Consider the following 19,699-nt stretch of genomic DNA (forward strand, 5'->3'; position numbering starts at 1 on the left):
TTGCACAGCTATTTTCAGGTCTCTCCAGAGTTATTCGATTGGGTTCAAGTCCGGGCTCTGGCTGGGCCACTCAAGGACATTCACAGACTTGTCCCGAAGCCACTCCTGCATTGTTTTTGCTGTGTGCTTAGGGTCGGTGTCCTGTTAGAAGGTGAATCTTTGCCCCAGTCTGAGGTCCTGAGCGCTCTGGAGCAGGTTTTCATCAAGGATCTCTCTGTACTTTGCGCCGTTCATCTTTCCCTCGACTGACTAGTCTCTCAGTCCCTGCCGCTGAAAAACATCCCCACAGCATGATGCTGCCACCACCATGCTTCATCGTAGGGAGGGTGCCAGGTTTCCTCCAGATGTGATGCTTAGCATTCAGGCCAAAAAGTTCAATCTTGGTTTCATCAGATCAGAGAATGTTGTTTCTCATGGTCTGAGAGCCCTTTAGGTTCCTTCTGGTAAACTCCAAGCGGGCTGTCATGTGCCTTTTACTGAGGAGTGGCTTCCACCTGATTGGTGGAGTGCTGCAGAGATGGGAGAACCTTACAGAAGGACAACCATCTCCACAGAGGAACACTGGAGCTCTGTCAGAGTGACCATCGGGTTCTTGGTCACCTCTCTGACCAAGGCCCTTCTCCCCCGATTGCTCAGTTTGGCCTGGTGTACAGCTCTAGGAAGAGTCTTGGTGGTTCCAAACTTGTTCCCTTTAAGAATGATGGAGGCCACTGTGTTTTTGGGGACCTTCAATGAGGACCTTCAATGAAAGCAGAAATGCTTTGGTACCCTTCCGCAGATCTGTGACGACACAATCCTGTCTTGGAGCTCTGCGGACAATTCCTTCCAATTCCATGGCTTGGTTTTTGCTATGACATGCACTGTGAACCCTTGGACCTTGTGTAGACAGGTGTGTGCCTTTCCAAATCATGTCCAATCAATTGAATTTTACCACAGGTGGACTCCAATCAAGTTTTAGAAACGTCTCAAGGACAATCAATGGAAACAGGATGCACCTGAGCTCAATTTTGAGTCTCATAGCAAAGGGTCTGAATAGTTATGTAAATAAGGTATTTGTGTTTTACATTTTAAAGTTTTCGCTCTGTGTGTAGAATAAGTTAATCTGTTTTAGAATAAGGCTGTAACATAAAATAAAATGTGGAAAAAGTGAAGGGGTCTGAATATTTTAAAAATGCACTGTAACTGCCAACAAATGCTTCTTGTAGCCATCAATGAACTTGCTGCTCCTTTCTACTGTCAATTTGTCCCACTCTTCAGCAGCAAACTGCTCTAATTCTTCAATATTTGAGGGGTGCCCTCCACCAACTGCTGTTTTCAGCTCTCGCCATTGGTTATAGATGTGATTCAGATCTGGACTCTTTGCTGGCCAGTCCAGAGTTTCTTCTTGAACCATTCCAGCGTGCTTCTGATGTGTGTTCGGGATTGTTGACCTGCTGGAAGACCCACGACATTTAACATAGACAGTTTTTGTACACTGGGTTGAACATTGCACTCCAAACCACCTTGATAATCTGCTGAGTTAATCTGAATGTATTGTACACATTCAAGCCCTGTACCAGTGGTAGCAAACCTCCCCCATGTTTTATTGTGGAGAGGGTGTTATTTTCTTCGAATGCTTAATTTGTCCGTTGGTTGAAAATCCAATAAGATGTGGTGACCAAAAGTAAATTTTTGATTAAACTTATTAGAGAAGAAATAGGGAATTATTTAAGAAAAGTTCAGGGGTGACCATATATGGCCAGAACTGTGCAATATAACATTAATATACACATTTATAACCATTCTCATAAAGCCATGATGAATCCTATACTTTATGAAATCTTTTAGCACCATATAGTAACTATGTGCACATTGTGCAATGTACACACCTAGGGCCATACATGATCTAGGGCAAATGCAAAATTTGTGCATCCATTTTTTGTTATCGATTGAATGATCCATTGAACCCCTGAATAGCAAAACATTCCCATTTAATACAGTATATTGTTCAGATCATAGTGGTTATGTGTGATTCAAAAGCAAACAATAGTCAATTGTGAGCGCAAATGCAGAAACTGGCCATGAAACTGCAGTACTGAAACCCATTCATTTCTTATAAGGCCTCTCCCAATATACTGTAACTTCTCTTTGCCATTCAGATTCCTATGGGGCACACCATGCTTCATAGTATTTCTAAAGAAAATAACTTCATCTCACCTTGATATTTAAAATGTGACCTTACAACAACAAAATTATACAGTATTGAAATTATTTTGATAGAAAATGTAATGATACACAATGCAATTACTGACTCACGAATATAACCTTTACAAAGCTCAGTTGCTGTTGTTAGTTTCCTCATAATCACTATGCTGGCACGTGTGCAGTCAAATACAGGCATATTTTATATATTCTCAACAGGGCATTTTTAAGGGGAATCGCATGACTCATTCATACTGTTCATATTTCTCCATAGTTCCAATGGCCAGCGCCCACTGCTCACTCCAACTGTAGCCAAGTCAGGGAACAGAGGGGGCAGAGCTTGAACCAGTAACCATACACACTGCCGTTATGCTAAAGAGTCCAGACTAGCAATGTGCCAGTGTTGGTTCTTAGCAGTGTGATCACACAACTAGCGCTCTTTGGTCAAAAAGACACAGTTGTGGCTTATCCAATGAGGTTCTTATCTATGTTAACCATATAAAGGTAAAAGGTATTTGAAACATTATTATTATCCCTTTAACTAAAAGTTTGAAACAGTAAAAACTCAATGGATGAGTGCATAGCAAGGCAAGAGTAAGCATGAGGACTTGTCGATTAGAGGAAATGGAGTGAAGAGCAATACTGACAGCATAGACATGAAAAACGTACAGTAGTAACCTTCTAGTCAAGTCTGGTATGGGTGTAGAGCTAAATAAGATGAGCAACGATAAAGGGACAAACAGCTGGACTAGGCAACCATTAGTCATTGTACTGTAAATGTGTTGGGCATGGGGATATAGTGACAGAAGTCAAGAGGAGGGAGAGAGGGAGACAGGTGAAGAAGGGGAAGGTATGGTATCAGCCAGATTATAGGTGGAGTTTGGAGAGGATGACAAAGGGGTAAAAAGAGGCCTGGTGGCAGAGGGGGGCGGGGAGTGGAAAGCAGCAGTGACTGTGGTGGGCGAGTCCGAGCTGACCTCATCCCCTTCCTCTGAATCCCACACCTCACTCTGCAGGTAGTCCGCAAACAAGGCCTTGGCGCGCTGCAGCACCCTGCCCAGATTGTGTCGCCGAACAAGGCGGTCAAAGTGCATAGCCAGCTCGTTGTAATCAAAGCTGTTCTTTATAATGTGGTCTCGATGCTCCAACAGGATTGACAGGCACAGGAACAACATGAAAGGATTCCCTTTACCAAACTCTTGAGGCGGTGGCAGGGAACAAGGTTTGATGGTGGTATTCTCTGGTTTGGTTGAATTTGGAGTGTTGGGTGCGGTGCTGGAGGCTCTGCTGCAAGGATAAGGGAGGTTACTGGGAAAGGACTTGTTGACTGTGCTGACCGGCAGCGAAGGAAGAGCTCTCCCGAAGGACAAAATAGGGGAGGAGAGCAATGATCTAGTCAGTAGGGGAGAGGAAACCAAGGACCTCCCTGTTGGGGTAGCGGGAGAGTTAGCTCCGGTTCCGTTCGGCACCGAGGCAAATCCTCTTGTGGCTTTCTCTGGCGACTCAACCCTTCCGTTGGGTAAAATGGGGGAGGTGTACTTTGGTGACGGGGTGTCTGGGGAGGCACCTCTCCAACTTGAGGGGGAGGGAGTGGAGCCTGGAGACAGAGAGGAACCATTCTTCCAGCTTGGCAGACCATGAGGAAATGGGGAGACCGGAGAGGCTGTTTGTCCATTAGGGGAGCTCCTCTCCTCCGTCTCTGGGCTGGAGGACTTGTCATCATCCGTTATAAGAGGTGCTCTCTCCCCTGGATCCTCCTCGCTGTCCTCGGTGCCCTGCCGGGCCGGTGGACTTGATACAGGGTGCAAGGAGGCTTCCATCTCAACAGGACCCTCTGGTGGGTCTCTCTCCACGAAATCAAAGCTGTCCTTGTTCCGTGCATTGTAGTATTTGAACTCACCAAAACTGGTCTGCTTCTCAAAGGGAGGAACAGGTGCATTGTTGTGCGCCTTCTCCTTTCCTACGTAAGGCATGTCGAAGTTCCCCTCACCCTCTCTTCTGGCTCCTCTGTCCTCCCGCTCTCCTTCCTCCATGTCGATCTTTCTCCCGCCGTCTGCCTCCTCTCTTGAAGGCCTCAACATGTGTCGTCGCCGCTGCTTCTCTTTCTGCTCCCCTTCTTCTTCACCTGCGAAAGCAGGCCTCTTTTCAACACCACTCTCAGATGTCATTCTGGTCTGGTCTGTCTCTAGGGGCGGCCCAAAAAGCTCCACTTCCGTTTCGGGAGGATCAGGAGGCAGGGAGCTCCAGGTGACCTCCAGCATCCTCAGGGCATCGTCGAAGGCAAACTCCCGTTTGAGTTCCAAGAGCAGCCAGCGGTAACAGAAGAACAGGTCATCAGCTCCGCGGGACACCAAATAACAGTAGAACTCGGGGTCTGAGTACTGCAGTAGCAGCTTCAGATGCTGGAACTTGACGGACATGAGTTGGCCATCCGGGCGGAAATTGCCCTCTAGGCGTTTCATGATGCCACAGAAACAGATGAATGCATGTGCCTCATTGTCCATAACGGCAAGTATCGGAGAAGCGATGTCACTCATGCCTTGGCAGTACGACACCTACGAAACAGAGTTGAAATGAATTAAAACACAGCAAAAACTAGGATTACATACACTACATGAACAAAAGTATGTGGACACCTGCTTGTCAAACATTTCATTCCAAAATATTGGGCATTAATATGGAATTGGTTCCATTCAGCCACAAGAGCATTAGTGAGGTCGGGCACTGATGTTGGGCGTTTAGGCCTGGCTCGCAGTCGGTGTTTCAATTATTCTCAAAGTTGTTCGATGGGGTTGAGGTCAGGCCTCTGTGCAGGCCAGTGAAGTTCTTCCACACCGATCTCGACAAACCATTTCTGTATGGAACCCGCTGTGTGCACAGGGGCATTGTCATACTGAAACAGGAAAGGGTCTTTCCTCAAACTGTTGCCACAAAGTTGGAAGCACTTAATCGTCTAGAATGTCATTATTAACTGTAACGTTAAGATTTCCCTAGCCCGAAACATGAGAAACAGCCCCAGACCATTATTCCTCATCCACCAAACTTTACAGTTGGCACTATGCATTTGGGAAGGTAGCGTTCTCCTGGCATCTGCCAAACCCAAAATCGTCCGTCGGACTGCCAGATGGTAAAGCATGATTCATCCCTCCAGAGAACGTTTTTCCACTACTCCAGAGTCCAATGGCAGCGAGCTTTACACCACTCCAGCCAACGCTTGGCATTGCAATCTTAGGGTTGTGTGTGGCTGCTCAGCCATGGAAACCATTTCATAAAGCTTGCGGCAAACTGTTATTGTGCTGATGTTGCTTCCAGAGGCAGTTTGGAACTCGGTAGTGAGTGTTGCAACCGAAGACAGACAATTATTTTATGAGCTGTGCGCTTCAGCACTCGGCTATCCCGTTCTGTGAGCTTGTGTGACCTACCACTTCGTGGCTGAGCCATTGTTGCTCCTAGATGTTTCCACTTCACAATAACAGAACTTACAGTTGACCGGGGCAGCTCTAGCAGGGCAGAAATTTGAGAAACTGACTTGTTGGAAAGGTGGCAACCTATGACGGTGCCACATTGAAAGTCCCTGAGTTCTTCAGTAAGGCCATTCTACTGCCAATGTTTGTCTATGGAGATTACATGGCTGTGTGCTCCATTTTGCACACCTGTCAGCAATGGGTGTGGCTGAAATAGAGAAATCCACTAATTTGAAGGGGTGTCCACATACGTTTGTCTATATACTGTATCACTGCAAGCAGACAGAGTTTACTAATCATAACTCAAAAGCAAATAGACAGAATTGAAGATGCCAAACACCAGCGTTGAGCATATATTTGTTCTCACTGAGCTAATAACACCACACCCCTTAGCATGTCAAGGAATGTAAAAGGAATGCAAACATGTCCGTATAACGCCACCAGCAGGCTACCAAAGAGGACAGAGAAATAATTGATCCCAACACCTGTGGATGTGTAATGGCAAAGGTGGTAAGCAGGTCGGTGAGAGCGGTGAGGTGGGGGCTGTCCTCGGAGCCGGCGTAATAGGGATGGGCCCGGTCGGTCCTCAGGACGTCCTTCAGTACGTTGCCCCTGATGAACTCCAGGTCCTCTGGACTGACCCTAGCTGACCACTCCCCCTTTAGCTGGTCGTACTCCCTAGTCTTTCTCTTCATGTAGTCCATCCTCTCCTGACCGGTCAGCCCATCGGGGTACACGTTCAGGAGGTAACGCCACACAACCTGGACACAGAGGAAATGACAGATCTGAAATTCTTTCTACCACAAAATGTCCATTGGAGAAGGGGTTTGACATGTAGGATATACACCAGCATTTTGTAGGCTCTATACTCCAGTATTTTGAATTTTAGATCAAATGTTTCATATGAGGCGACAGTAAAGAACACTTCTACATTGATGTGGATGCTACCACGATTACAGATAATCTTGAAGGAATTGTGAATAATGATGAGTGAGAAAGTTAAAGGCACAAAGATCATACCCCCAAGAGATGCTAACCTATCACCATTACCAATAACAGTGGAGGGTAGCATTTTTTTCATCATTATCCACAATTCATTCATGATTATCCGTAATCATGGTAGCATCCACATTAATGTAAAGTGTTCAAAAACATATTCTATTCTTATTTACAATGACAATACATTATTTACCATTCCCTTCTATTAGACACAACATCATCTGAAAAACAACCAAAACAAATGTTGCAAGGTTGTTGTAGTCTTGGCATGCTAGAAATATGGGACCAAATACTAAACTTTTGACTACTTTAATACACATAAGTGAATTTGTCCAAATACTTATGATACCTTCAAATGGGGGGGACAAGATACATAAAGTGCTTTCATTTCTAAATGGTAAAACAGATATGTGTGAAAATACCATAAAATAAAAGGTGAAATTCTGTACTGCCACCTCAGAGCCAAATTAAATGTTTTAGCATCACTATCTAAAATATCTATGTTCATACAATACAGTGAGTGTATAGTAATTTAACAATATAGCTCTTCTACATCCAAATGGCATTTCTTTGTGCTCATTTTTATCATACATTCATGTTCCACATTGAATGACCTACATAGATACTCTGTTTACACTCCGAAGTGAAACATGGATACACCCAAATGCTTTAGTCCCACATCTAATTCACACTTCGGGAAATTATTAATATCCAAAGACCATAATTATACAATTCCCGTCAATGTTTTGGAGACCATGGGCCCTTCTCAAACTCAAATGTCTGCATAAATCTCATTGACACCAATGCATGGTTACGAGAAAGTCTAAGTTAAACACACTCAAGTTAAGATTCGGCCCTATGGGATTTTATATGATATTCTAGTACTTTCAATTATATTTGTGAAATGCTTTGGTATCGAGGGTTAAAAGAGCTGTCTGTTAGCACACTTGTTGTTGGAATCTCTCAGTGAATGCGCTGTTACCTTGCGTAGTGAAGGCTCTACCCCACCATGATAAATGCGTAGCCTCAGTTCCTCTGGTCGGGAAAGCTGGCCCTGGCCGTTGAGGTAACTGTGGAACTCCGCATCGCTCAAAGGGGGCTTGAAAGGCTTCACCTCCTCCCCGTAAGACCAGCTCAAGGCCTGTTGTACTCTGGACAGTGTTCGACCCATCATCTGAACAGAGACAGACAGCAAGAGATTAAACCGCAGGTGGGTCATTGGGAGCAACACTAACCTAAGAACTGGAGATATTTAGCATTAGCAGAAGGACCTGACTCAAGGCAGCAGTGACTGGCTGGTAAAAAAGATGGCTGACAGGGTGAAGAGCGAGAGCGTTGTCAGTAACCTGGGACAGTAGGGACTGGGTGAAGGGGAGGGCCGCAGCCGCCAAGGACCTCCTATCCCCGGGAAGCTGGTCAGAACAAATCACTTCTTTGGGGCTTATTATGTCCCAGTCTTCCATAACGGGACCTAAAAGGAAGAAAGTGGAAAAACGAGATGGTCAATAAAATGGGACTGTATGAAGGAGAGGCCAACAAATACATTGCAAAAAAAAAAGCTTCAATAGGAAAGAGATACTTGACAAACTAATTTAACACATATCCCAAAAACATATACTGAATGAAAGCGTGCACACACACACAAGTTCTTCAGGTGGTGACCCATAGGAACACATCAACAGAACGTTTGACAGGTCTGCTTACTGTCTTCGGCAGGCTTAATGTCCATCTTGAGCTGTAGATAAGGTTTAGCTGCACTGACAAATGCAGCATCTAAATCCCAGTCAGACAGGAGCGAAAGATACACTTCCAAACCTCCACGGTCCCGGGATAGGTAACTTATTCCAAAGTTGCGTTTGCTAATTAGGAAACAAGAAAATAGCTGATAGCAATATTTAAAAGGCTGATATCAATTCTAGAAAGCATGGCAATCCAAGTCATTCCATATCCATCTCCATAACCTTTTCTAACTTTATTGTAGGCAAAGCTTTCTCCCAAAACAATACTTTCTAATAATGTCTGCAGAATGGTGAAAGTGCAAAATAATGGTGGAATTCAGATATGCTGTCAATGTTTAGCACTATCCATGGAGTTTTTAAACTATGGCGCACGACATGGTTAAATGCGCCAACAAATCAGCACAATCTACTTTTTCAAACTGCAGCCATCTTGGAGCTAAAATGAGGATCATGTACACTGTGCTAATGCCAATACAAAAAAGAGTAACGAAGACCAGTACAAAAGTCAAACTTAGTAAAGTGCATGGAGGCTGCCATTTTTATGCACCTCCACAATTCTGCTTGCCATGTCAATCAACAGCACTGTAGACATTATGTTGATGCTCCTCCTCACCCATTTAACTCAAAGGCTCGGATGAGGATGTGCTGTAGCACCTCAAGTGATGTTATCTGAGGATCCACAGCAAATGAGCGAAACTCCACTGGCAGCATCCCCTCACACTTCTGAGGAAGGCGAGAAACAATAATGTAAACATTCATTGAGGTACATTGTAGGCCTATTTCATATCATCACTGTAATTCGTGTGACTGAATGAATGTCATTCTTTAGTTCCAATAAAAAGGCTAGCCTGGGTTCCAGAATTAAGTTTTGAAATTCAGTTAACCCAGGCTACCAAAAGCAAACAACAAAGGTGAATGTCATAAATAGCAGACTGACCTTCTACAATGACTAACCTTTTTTTGTAACGATTGGGTCGTAGATCAAAAATGGTGTAGGCTATATTTGTCACAAGAGAGCAGAAATGCTTACTTTTATATCACTAAATTACGTGTCACCAGTTCTCAGTCAAGAGCTCAGAGCTGTTCTGGTGATGACGGCGATGTTAACTAAATGACTCACTACTATTACTAAAGCATCAAAACAAGGTTATAATAACCAGCCACGTCACTGTGGAGTTCTGTCTGTGAATAACTGAGTTCCTTATTTGGTATAACACAATAAACCAATCTGACTAGCTGTCAAGATTCGCGGGTTTTAGTTGACTCAATATTTCTTTAAAATTGTTTCCCCGGTGCACGATCACATATCAACACCAGCAGCAGGTAGCTAGTTAGACCTATTGTCAATAATCGAATCTTCCTAATCCGTTATTTTTCATTGATACATGTTTTACTTTTTGTAGTCAGAAGATCCAAGAGGGTTACGTTCAGAATAACTGTCCACTATTACTCATTAGATGTTAGCAGGATCAATGCTAAAAAAACAAACAAAGCACTGTTCTGGGTAGAAGAAAAGGATAGCAGTTCAAACTGCTACAAGCTAACGCAAAAGTCACCAAAATGTAACGAGAAATGGCCAAAATACGTCAGCCACAGTGATAACAATAAAGCTAGCTACCTGGAAATGTGATACATGTCAAAGGGTACCCCAAGCTAGCTGCAGCTATTCCAACGTTCACATATTCCTCACCTTGACTTTGACACGCACAACGCCCCTCTCCTCATCAGTTGCCATGTTGATGAGGAGTCCACTGGACCCACGAAGGTTGTATTCAATTAGATTTTTCTTACATAGGCATTTGTCAAATTGGAAGAGAACGGTTGCGGCGACTCATGTTTTTCAGTCGCCGCTTTGTTCAGACCTGTACATCTGCGACAATAAGAGAAATCTGCTTCCTGTTTGACGGAAATTTGTTTAAAAATAAAAGCTTATTCACACATTTGCAGTACTTCACTGAAGCTAATTTGTCAAAGGTTATTTCCGTGATTATGTTCAGAGTAACAAGAAACAGAAAATATAATTTACTACAGAATTTGAGTATAATCCGATGTTAATATTCTAGCTCAAAATTTGAAAAATACCCAAAATGCCTTTCTTGCTAACAAATGAGGACTTTTAATATCTCCAAAAAATATTGAAGTTTCAGCTTTCACGCCTGGAACACAGGATATGACGCACGTATACATTACATCATTTAGTGCTGCTGATGGTACGTTTAAGGACACTCGGAACTCGGTAATTTCCAACATGGAAACTCTTCGTAGAAAGATGACGCCCTAGTTTCCCATCTGGAAAGTGTGGACTTTTTGGGGGCTAGACTGTAAACTCTCCTTCCAGACTCACATTAAGCATCTCCAATCCAAAGTTAAATCTAGAATCGGCTTCCTATTTCGCAACAAAGCCTCCTTCACTCATGCTGCCAAACTTACCCTCGTAAAAATGACTATCCTACCGATCCTTGACTTCGGCGATGTCATTTACAAAATTGCCTCCAACACTCTACTCAGCAAATTGGATGCAGTTTATCACAGTGCCATCCGTTTTGTCACCAAAGCCCCATATACTACCCATCACTGCGACCTGTATGCTCTCGTTGGCTGGTCCTCACTACATATTCGTCGCCAAACCCACTGGCTCCAGGTCATCTATAAGTCTTTGCTAGGTAATGCTCCGCCTTATCTCAGCTCACTGGTCAACATAGCAACACCCACCCGTAGCACTCGCTCCAGCAGTTATATTTCACTGGTCTGGCCGCCTTTCCTTCCAGTTCTCTGCTGCCAATGACTGGAACGAATTGCAAAAATCACTGAAGTTGGAGACATATCTCCCTCACTAGCTTTAAGCGTCAGCTGTAAGAGCAGCTTACCGATCGCTGCAGCTGTACACAGCCCATCTGTAAATAGCCCGTCCAAGCAACTACCTACTTCATCCCCATATTGTTATTTATCTTCTTGCTCTTTTGCACCCCAGTATCTCTACTTGCACATCATCATCTGCACATCTATCACTCCAGTGTGAATGCTAAATTGTAATTTTACATTTAAGTCATTTAGCAGACGCTCTTATCCAGAGCGACTTACAAATTGGAAAGTTCATACATATTCATCCTGGTCCCCCCGTGGGGAATGAACCCACAACCCTGGCGTTGCAAGCGCCATGCTCTACCAACTGAGCCACACGGGACCACCATATAATTATTTCATCTCTATGGCCTATTTATTGCCTTACCTCCCTAAGCTTACTACATTTGCACACACTGTACATTTTTATATTGTGTTATTGACTGTATGTTTGTTTATCCCATGTGTAACTGTGTTGTTGTTTTTGTCGCACTGCTTGCTTTATCTTGACCAGGTCGCAGTTGTAAATGAGAACTTGTTCTCAACTGGCCTACCTGGTTAAATAAAGGGGAAATAAAATAAATAAAAATAAAATGGCGTGGCATTCCGGCAACTTTGAGAAAAACTATTTTGTATTGGAGTTGTGCCTGTTGTTTTTGTTTACATGTGTATCTGCCCTCTCATTGGCTAGAATGTTCTCACCTGATCTCGCCTTCTGCTTTTGTGGACATTCATTCCCATTTTTACAGCGGTCACTCCACTATCTTGTCAGTTTACAATCTTTGTTTATGTTAATTTTGACTTGGAAGTTCCGAGTTTCTGACTTGTCATGAATGCACCATCAATCCCTCTTCTTGCATGCAGAGGAAAACCATATCCCAGGTATTTTACACTGAACAAAAATATAGACAATTTCATAGATTTTACTGAGTTACAGTTCATATAAGTAAATCCGTCAATTGAAATAAATAAATTAAGCCCTAATCTATGGATGACTAGGAATACAGATATGCATCTGTTGGTCACAGATACCTTAAAAAAAAGGTAGGGGCGTGGATCAGAAAACCAGTCAGTATCTGGTGTGACCACCATTTGCCTCATGCAGCGCAACACATCTCCTTCGTATAGAGTTGATCAGGCTGTTGATTTTACCCTGTGGAATGTTGTCCCACTCCTCTTCTATGGCTGTGCAAAGTTGCAGCATATTGGCTGGAACTGGAACACGCTGTCCTACATGTCGATCCAGAGCATCCCAAACATGCTCAATTGGTGACATGTCTGGTGAGTATGCAGGCAATGGAAGAACTGGGACATTTTCATTTTACAGGAATTATCATGCTGAAACATGAGGTGATGGCGGCAGATGAATGGCACAACAATGGGATTCAGAATCTCGTCACAGTAGCTCTGTGCATTCAAATTGCAAAATGTTCGTAGCTTATACCTGGCCGTACCATAACGCCACCGCCACCATGGGGCACTATGTTCAGCAAACCACTCGCCCACACGACGTCATTTGCCCGGTACAGTTGAAACTGGGATTAATCTGTGAAGAGCACACTTCTCCAGCATGCCAGTGGCCATCGAAGGTGAGCATTTACCCACAGAAGTCAGTTACGATGCCAAACTTGTAGTCAGCTCAAGACCCTGGTGAGGACGACGAGCACGCAGATGAGCTTCCCTGAGACGGTTTCTGACAATTTGTGCAGAAATTCTTTGGTTGTGCAAACCCAGCTTCGTCAGCTGTCCGGGTGGCTGGTCTCAGATGATTCCGCAGGTGAAGAAGCACGATGTGGAGGTCCTGGGCTGGCGTGGTTACATGTGGTCTGCGGTTGTGAGGCCGGTTGGACATACTGCCAAATTCTCTAAAACGAGAAATTAACATTCAATTCTCTGGCAACAGCTCTGGTGGAAATTCCTGCAGTCAGCATGCCAACTGCACGCTCCCTCAAAACGTAAGATGTCTGTGGCATTGTTGTGTAATAAAACTGCACATTTTAGAGTGGCCTTTATTGTCCCCAGCACAAGGCGCTCCTGTGTAATGATCATGCTGTTTAATCAGCTTCTTGATACGCCACACCTGTCAAGTGGATGGATTATCCTGGAAATGCTCACTAACAGTGATGTAAACAAATGTGTGCACAACATTATTGAGAAATAAGCTTTTTGTGCATATAGAATATTTCTGGTATCTTTTATTTCAGCTCATGAAACATGGGCCCAACAAATTACATGTTGAGTTTATATTTTTGTTCAGTGTACAACGTATATGATATATAGCTGGAATCCTCAAATAATCATTATTATATGGTCACAGTTAGTGAGCAAAATTTAGTAAGCAAAATAAAAATCTCATTCAAGAATTAAAAAGTGCCATTTTTTTTTCAAGAGGATTTTCCAATTCTTGAATTCACCTTCCTACCATACTTCCCTCCCTTGGTGGAGTGTACTGTTCAGAAACTGACATGAAAGCTCAGTTACTCCAAAAACAACACATTTTGTTAAAAAGGTCAGTCTGATTTGGGGTGGCATTTAAGTATTTCATTTTGTAACAAATTAACTTAATTTTTGTAGATTTGTATTTCATTTATATGTATTTGGGTACATCTTCCCATTATAAACAAACTAATATGGCAGCTTAATACATTTGGACTATTATGATAACATTGTGCCACCAGTAGGAGCAGTAACACCAATGCCAACTTTTAGGTAATTGAGGATTTTCATTAAATGGAGGCCACAGAAACGCAAATCTATGGTCAATAACCCTTTAAAAATAATTTACAAAAGTGATATGATTAATAATTTCTCACAATGCAACACCAATGACACTTTATTTAAACACAATTCTCAATCCTCACATTTATGACATACTAAAAGGGTTTGATTAACTGATCCTTTCCTTTAATATAGGCCCCTCCCCAATAACAGTTTGCCACTGAAGAGAATGCTCAAGGTTCTTTGTAATGAGTGATTTTCAAGGCGGTAACACCAATGACTTAAAACATACTTGTAAAAAATTATAATAATCAAGATCCATTACTCAAAACTCAAACTGACGCGGTCATAAGATACTGTATGTCATTATATGACATCAGTCCGTTACAGGCTACATGGTTAAAATGAGATTAAAAAAGCCATCATGTGACCGATATCAAAAACATACGTTTGTACATGGTGTGGATAACAAGTTACAACCTTAACTAACCTAAAAAGTCAAACTAATGGCTAAACCCATCAAATGTCCTGGCCAACCAAGTGATATTGGGTGACTTGAATAGGCAGATATGCTACTACTGTAGGCCTACTGGCATACAATAACCCAGCAGGTGGCACTCATGATCCGTGCAGACCTTTAACCTGTTCTGTGTTGTCCACCATGCCTCCTTACTCTCAGCTTAGCCTCAGTTCCTGCATCTTCATATTCAGTTTGCGGTTTGTGAGATCTTGGATTGCCCCTCTCAGCGGATGTGAGCCATCTCCTCCAGAAAGGGAGTCTTCATGCAGCCAGTGCAAAGCTGGTCCATCCACAGGGGCGCCTCGTGCTGCAGGGGGGTGCGACGAGGGTAGAAGGTGTAGGAGAGGTCGTAGTTCAGCAGACAGCTGATGGATGCCATGTAGACATCAGAGAAGCGGCACAGGCGACGGGAGAAGTAGGTGGGGTTGTGGCAGGTGCGGAAAATGCTACCAAAGTGAGGGTTGAACAGGTTCTTGGTCACAGCTCTGTGAGGGGGGAAAATGAAAGAAAGGGTCGAAGGAAGTTCATAGGTCTGTACGAAGCTTGTTAAGTCAAAATTACACTGAATCCTTTAGGTCTGACTTGCTGTCCGACGGTCTTGATAAATTAAATATTTATTTTGAATATTATGACATACACTACATGACCAAAAATATGTGGACACCTGCTCGTCGAATATCTCATTACAAAATCATGGGCATTAATATGGAGTTGGTCCCCCTTTGTTGCTATAACAATGGTGGCGAGTTTTACACCACTCCAGCTGACGCTTGGCATTGCGCATGGTGATCTTAGGCGTGTGTGCGGCTGCTCGGCCATGGAGCCCAATTCATGAAGCTCCCGATGAACAGTTCTTGTGCTGATATTGCTTCCAGAGGCAGTTTGGAACTCAGTAGTGAGTGTTGCAACCGAGGACAGACAATTTTCTTGCACGCTACAGCACTCGGGGTTCCCGTTCTGTGAGCTTGTGTGGCCTACCACTTCACAGCTGAGTCGTTGTTGCTCCTAGATGTTTCCACTTCACAATAACAGCACTTACAGTTGACCAGGGCAGCTCTAGCAGGGCAGAAATTTTATGAACTGACTTGTTGAAAGGTGGCATCCTGTGATGGTGCCACATTGAAAGTCACTGAGATCTTCAGTAAGACCATTCTACTGCCACTGTCTATGGAGTTTGCATGGCTGTGTGCTCAATTTTAATACACCTGTCAGCAACAGGTGTGGCTGAAATAGCCGAAAGCACTACATTTCAAGGGGTGTCCACATACTTTTGTTTATTTAGTGTATAATATCTACTAACACTAGACTTACCGAAGCTCTTCTCTCTCCTTCAACCAATCCTGCAGAACTTTCTTTGACTCTGGATCTCGATGCATCTGCAACAAGTTCAATAAAAATGTTTTTACTTGAACACATTCATCGAACATAAAAAACATGGCATGGCTGATGGGTATAAAAAATCATAATATTAGTTTGTAGTAGTAGTGCTTATTGTGGGGGTACAATTGATTGGGACAAGAGTATGTGCAGCGGAGCTTGAGCGGAGCATGACCAATTTGACTGGAGCGCTGAGCGAGATTCCCAAAGGCTGGAGCCTGCTCCAATTTCACTCCAGTAGCGCTCACTTCACAAGCTCAGGGCATGCCTGGCCCAGCATGCATTTGTAGTCTACTTGTGTGCTACTATAGCCCCTTGCTTTAGCTACTGTCATGGAGTTCACAAAATATTTTAATAAAGAAACTGATAAAACACAGTTGCAAAATAAAAATGACTTACAAAGATGAGGACCAAGAGCAAGAGAGGGAGTGCGGTGATGTAGTGTCCACAACTAAAGAATCATTGTGGAATCTGAAAAGACGCGTATCCAGAAAGCATGATGGTGTACTTCGTGTACATGCTAAAAGAAAGGAACGAGGTGGATAGATAACTAAGTGTGTCATTGTAGCAAAAATATTTATAAAAAAAGTTTTTTTTAAATCAGACCTCTTAAAAGTTTAGTTCATTTGTGTTCTATTATCTATACAATAGGCCATAATTGATTTTGGCCAATAGGCCTGGCATATTCCCACTTTTAAGGAGCTTTCCGGTTATTTTGCCTAAAAACCTTTAGGCCTACCTATCCTAACTATCGAAAAATAAAAACACCTCTGCATCTCTGACCAGCCTGACCAGAGAGGCCAAAAGGGTGTTTAGCATCCCCAGTGGCTCCGCAAGCTCAGAGAGGATATTCTCCACTGCTGGCCTGCTCTCCAGGCATCATCGCATGAGCCTGAAGCCAGACTCTGGCCAAACTCGTGTTTCTAAAAATGAATTCAAAAGGCACAGTAGACTGAGCCTAATAAGGCATTTTACATTTAATTTGTATTTAATTCTAAGTCACAGCCTATATGCTCAATTTATAGACTATAATGATACAACGAAATGTTGTTTAAATGCTGAGCGCTTTATGTCCCTACCAGCCTATTCTGTCACACTCGCAAATGCTTCACAATGTATTCCTTCATAGCCTATAGCTTTGAAATAATACAGCCTAAATAATTCATTTTAGTTCCTTCTTAGGCTCCCTGTCTGGCTCCTGACCTATTTAGAGTGAGTGGACCAAGATGCAGCGTGGTATGGTTCCAACCTCTTTATTTGGAAGTGAAACTCAAAGAAAACAATCAAGCGCAAACCGAAACGTGAAGCTAATATAGTGCCCGCAGGCAACTATACATAGACAAGATCCCACAAAGCACAATGGGGAAATGGCTGCCTAAATATGATCCCCAATCAGAGACAACGATAAATTGGTAACCATACCATTCCTCTGATTGGTAACCATACCAGGCCAACATAGATATATATATATATTCACCTAGATAACCCACCCTAGACACACCCCGACCTAACCAACAGAGAATAAAAAGCTCTCTATGGTCAGGGCGTGACAGATTGGAACTACATCCCATATAGGCAAGAGACCCATCATGGTAAATGCAACATTGCTTTGACCTCACAGTTTGCCGATTTCAATGTTGTAGAACACCCTATAGCTCTATAAGTGTACCTGCATGCGCTCCAGCAGACCAGTGAGTGCCTGCAGCCAGGTGAGGCCCTGGGCATACTGCTCCGTGTTCACAACCCTGGTCTCCACCTCCAGCTCCGGTACTATGGCTCCCGTCCGCCAGCCGTGACGCAGCATCAGGTCCTGCAGAAGAGCATGAGTAGTCAGCCCAGTACAATGACTAACCACAATATGACACAGGTTATTACAGTAAGCACAATGTGGGACATAGACCTTAAAACAAAGTCAATTTCTGTTTGCAATTTCCTGTGTTGAGAAATCACATCCACACTGCCTGCATCAGTCACCAAAATATTCAGACATACAGTACCAGTCAAAAGTTTGGACACACCTACTCATTCAAGAGTTTTTTCTTAATTTTATATAATTTTCTAAATTGAAGAATAGTGAAGACATCAAAACTATGAAATAACACATATGGAATCATGTAGTAACCAAAAAAAGTGTTACATTTTGCTATTTCAGATTCTTCAAAGCAGCCACCCTTTGCCTTGATGACAGCTTTGAAATCTCTTGGCATTCTTTCAATCACCTGGAATGCTTTTCCAACAGTCTTGAAGGAGTTCCCACATATGCTGAGCACTTGTTGGCTGGTTTTCCTTCACTCTGCAGTCCAACTCATCCCAAACCATCTCAATTGGGTTGAGGTAAGAGGATTGTGGAGGCCAGGTCATCTGATGCAGCACTCCATCACTCTCCTTCTTGGTCAAATAGCCCTTACACAGCCTGGAGGTGTGTTGGGTCATTGTCCTGTTGAAAAACAAATGATAGGCCCAAACCAGATGGGATGAAGTATCGCTGCAGAATGCTGTGGTAGCCATGCTGATTGTGTGCCTTGAATTCTAAATAAATCACAGACAGTGTCACCAGCATAGCACCACCACACCTCCATGCTTGACGGTGGGAACCACACATGCAGAGATCATCCGTTAATCTACTCTGCATCTCACAAAGACACAGCGGTTGGAACCAAAAATCTCAAATTTGGACTCATCAGACCAGAGGACAGATTTCCACCGGTCTCATGTCCATTGCTCGTGTTTCTTGGCCCAAGCAAGTCTCTTCTTATTATTGGTGTCCTTTAGTAGTTGTTTCTTTGCAGCAATTCGACCATGAAGGCCTGATTCACGTAGTCTCCTATTAACAGTTGATGTTGAGATTTGTCTGTTACTTGAACTCTGTGAAGTATTTATTTGGGCTGACATTTCTGAGGCTGTTAACTCTAATGAACTTGTCCTCTACAGCAGAGGTAACTCTGGGTCTTCCTTTCCTGTGGCAGTCCTCATGAGAGCCAGTTTCATTATAGCGCTTGATGGTTATTCGACTGCACTTGAAGAAACTTTACAAGTTCTTGAAATGTTCTGGATTGACTGACCTTCATGTCTTAAAGTAATGGACTGTCGTTTCTCTTTGCTTATTTGAGCTGTCCTTCCCATAATATGGACTTGGTCTTTTACCAAATAGGGCCATCTTCTGTATACCACCCCTACCTTGTAAAAACACAACTGATTGGCTCAAAGGCATTAAGGAAAGAAATTCCACAAACTAACTTTTAACAAAGCACACCAGGTGACTACCTCATGAAGCTGGTTGAGAGAATGCCAAGAGTGTGCAAAGCTGTCATAAAGACAAAGGGTGGCTACTTATTATTAATATACTAACATATTAGAATTTGTTTAAAACTTTTTTTGGTTAATACATGATTCTATGTGTTATTTCATAGTTTTGATGTCTTCAATATTATTCTACAATGTAGAAAACAGCAAAAATAAAGAAAAACCCTGGAATGAGTAGATGTGTCCAAACTTGTGACTGGTACTGTAAATATAGTAGACTCACTGCCAAGTCACTGTACAGATGATCTCCAAAGTACAGCACCTTGGATCCTCTCCATCCTGTGAGCCTGAGAAAGTCAAACAGGTTGCCCTACAACAAGGAGACAGCGTAATGAATGTCACAAGGAATTATTATTAAGTTAAATCAGGCAATGGTTGAAGTTAACAGAGGAGGAAATATGGCAAACAAAGGACCGTGGATTGGCAAAACTATAACATGACTAATGACAGTAATTATGTGGTCATGGATGTGGTCTTCCATCAAATTCTGCTGAGGCCTTAGCAACAGATAATTATTGGCCTTGAGGGTCAGTCTGGCAATGATGTTGGCAGTGTTC

The 19,699-nt window shown here is 43.1% G+C and overlaps 2 protein-coding genes across 4 annotated transcripts in view; both read right to left on the bottom strand.

Moving 5' to 3' along the window:
• Positions 1 to 983: 983 nt before the first annotated feature.
• On the bottom strand, positions 984 to 10,242 carry tbc1d25 (TBC1 domain family, member 25). Of its 2 annotated transcripts, none has more exons than XM_039010915.1 (7): positions 10,074 to 10,242; positions 8,997 to 9,106; positions 8,349 to 8,503; positions 7,991 to 8,115; positions 7,627 to 7,818; positions 6,131 to 6,406; positions 984 to 4,736 (listed from the first exon to the last, which is right to left on the bottom strand). In XM_039010915.1, the coding sequence occupies exons 1-7, from the start codon at positions 10,116 to 10,118 to the stop codon at positions 2,991 to 2,993; spliced, it is 2,649 nt and encodes an 882-aa protein (XP_038866843.1). In that variant the 5' UTR covers positions 10,119 to 10,242; the 3' UTR covers positions 984 to 2,990. The 2 variants fall into 2 exon arrangements, with proteins under 2 accessions (XP_038866843.1, XP_038866842.1); XM_039010914.1 differs by having other exon boundaries at positions 7,916 to 8,115.
• A 3,797-nt stretch (positions 10,243 to 14,039) lies between these two features.
• The window catches only part of nt5dc2 (5'-nucleotidase domain containing 2), a 33,066-nt gene continuing 27,406 nt past the window's right edge, over positions 14,040 to 19,699 (bottom strand). The window contains exons 11-14 of one of the 2 annotated variants that reach the window (XM_039010917.1): positions 19,405 to 19,452; positions 17,509 to 17,649; positions 15,774 to 15,838; positions 14,040 to 14,947 (exon numbers count right to left, since the gene is read on the bottom strand). In XM_039010917.1, the coding sequence (XP_038866845.1) occupies positions 14,686 to 14,947; positions 15,774 to 15,838; positions 17,509 to 17,649; positions 19,405 to 19,452 (516 nt within the window). In that variant the 3' untranslated portion in view covers positions 14,040 to 14,685. Of the gene's footprint in view, positions 14,948 to 15,773; positions 15,839 to 17,508; positions 17,650 to 19,365; positions 19,453 to 19,699 lie in introns of both variants that reach the window. The other variant, XM_039010916.1, reaches the window with a different exon arrangement.

The sequence above is a fragment of the Salvelinus namaycush genome, chromosome 16 (genome assembly GCF_016432855.1).
Source record: "Salvelinus namaycush isolate Seneca chromosome 16, SaNama_1.0, whole genome shotgun sequence".
Taxonomy (NCBI): Eukaryota; Metazoa; Chordata; class Actinopteri; order Salmoniformes; family Salmonidae; genus Salvelinus; species Salvelinus namaycush.

What these genes read in the sequence shown, in the direction of transcription:
- tbc1d25 (XM_039010914.1), bottom strand. Translation starts at nt 10,118, where the DNA reads ATGGCAACTGATGAGGAGAGGGGCGTTGTGCGTGTCAAAGTCAAG. An exon ending in CGAGCCTTTGAGTTAAATGG is followed by an intron (nt 8,504 to 8,996) that starts GTGAGGAGGAGC and finishes TTTCCTAATTAG; the next exon opens with CAAACGCAACTTTGGAATAA. An exon ending in CATTAAGCCTGCCGAAGACA is followed by an intron (nt 8,116 to 8,348) that starts GTAAGCAGACCT and finishes TCTTCCTTTTAG; the next exon opens with GTCCCGTTATGGAAGACTGG.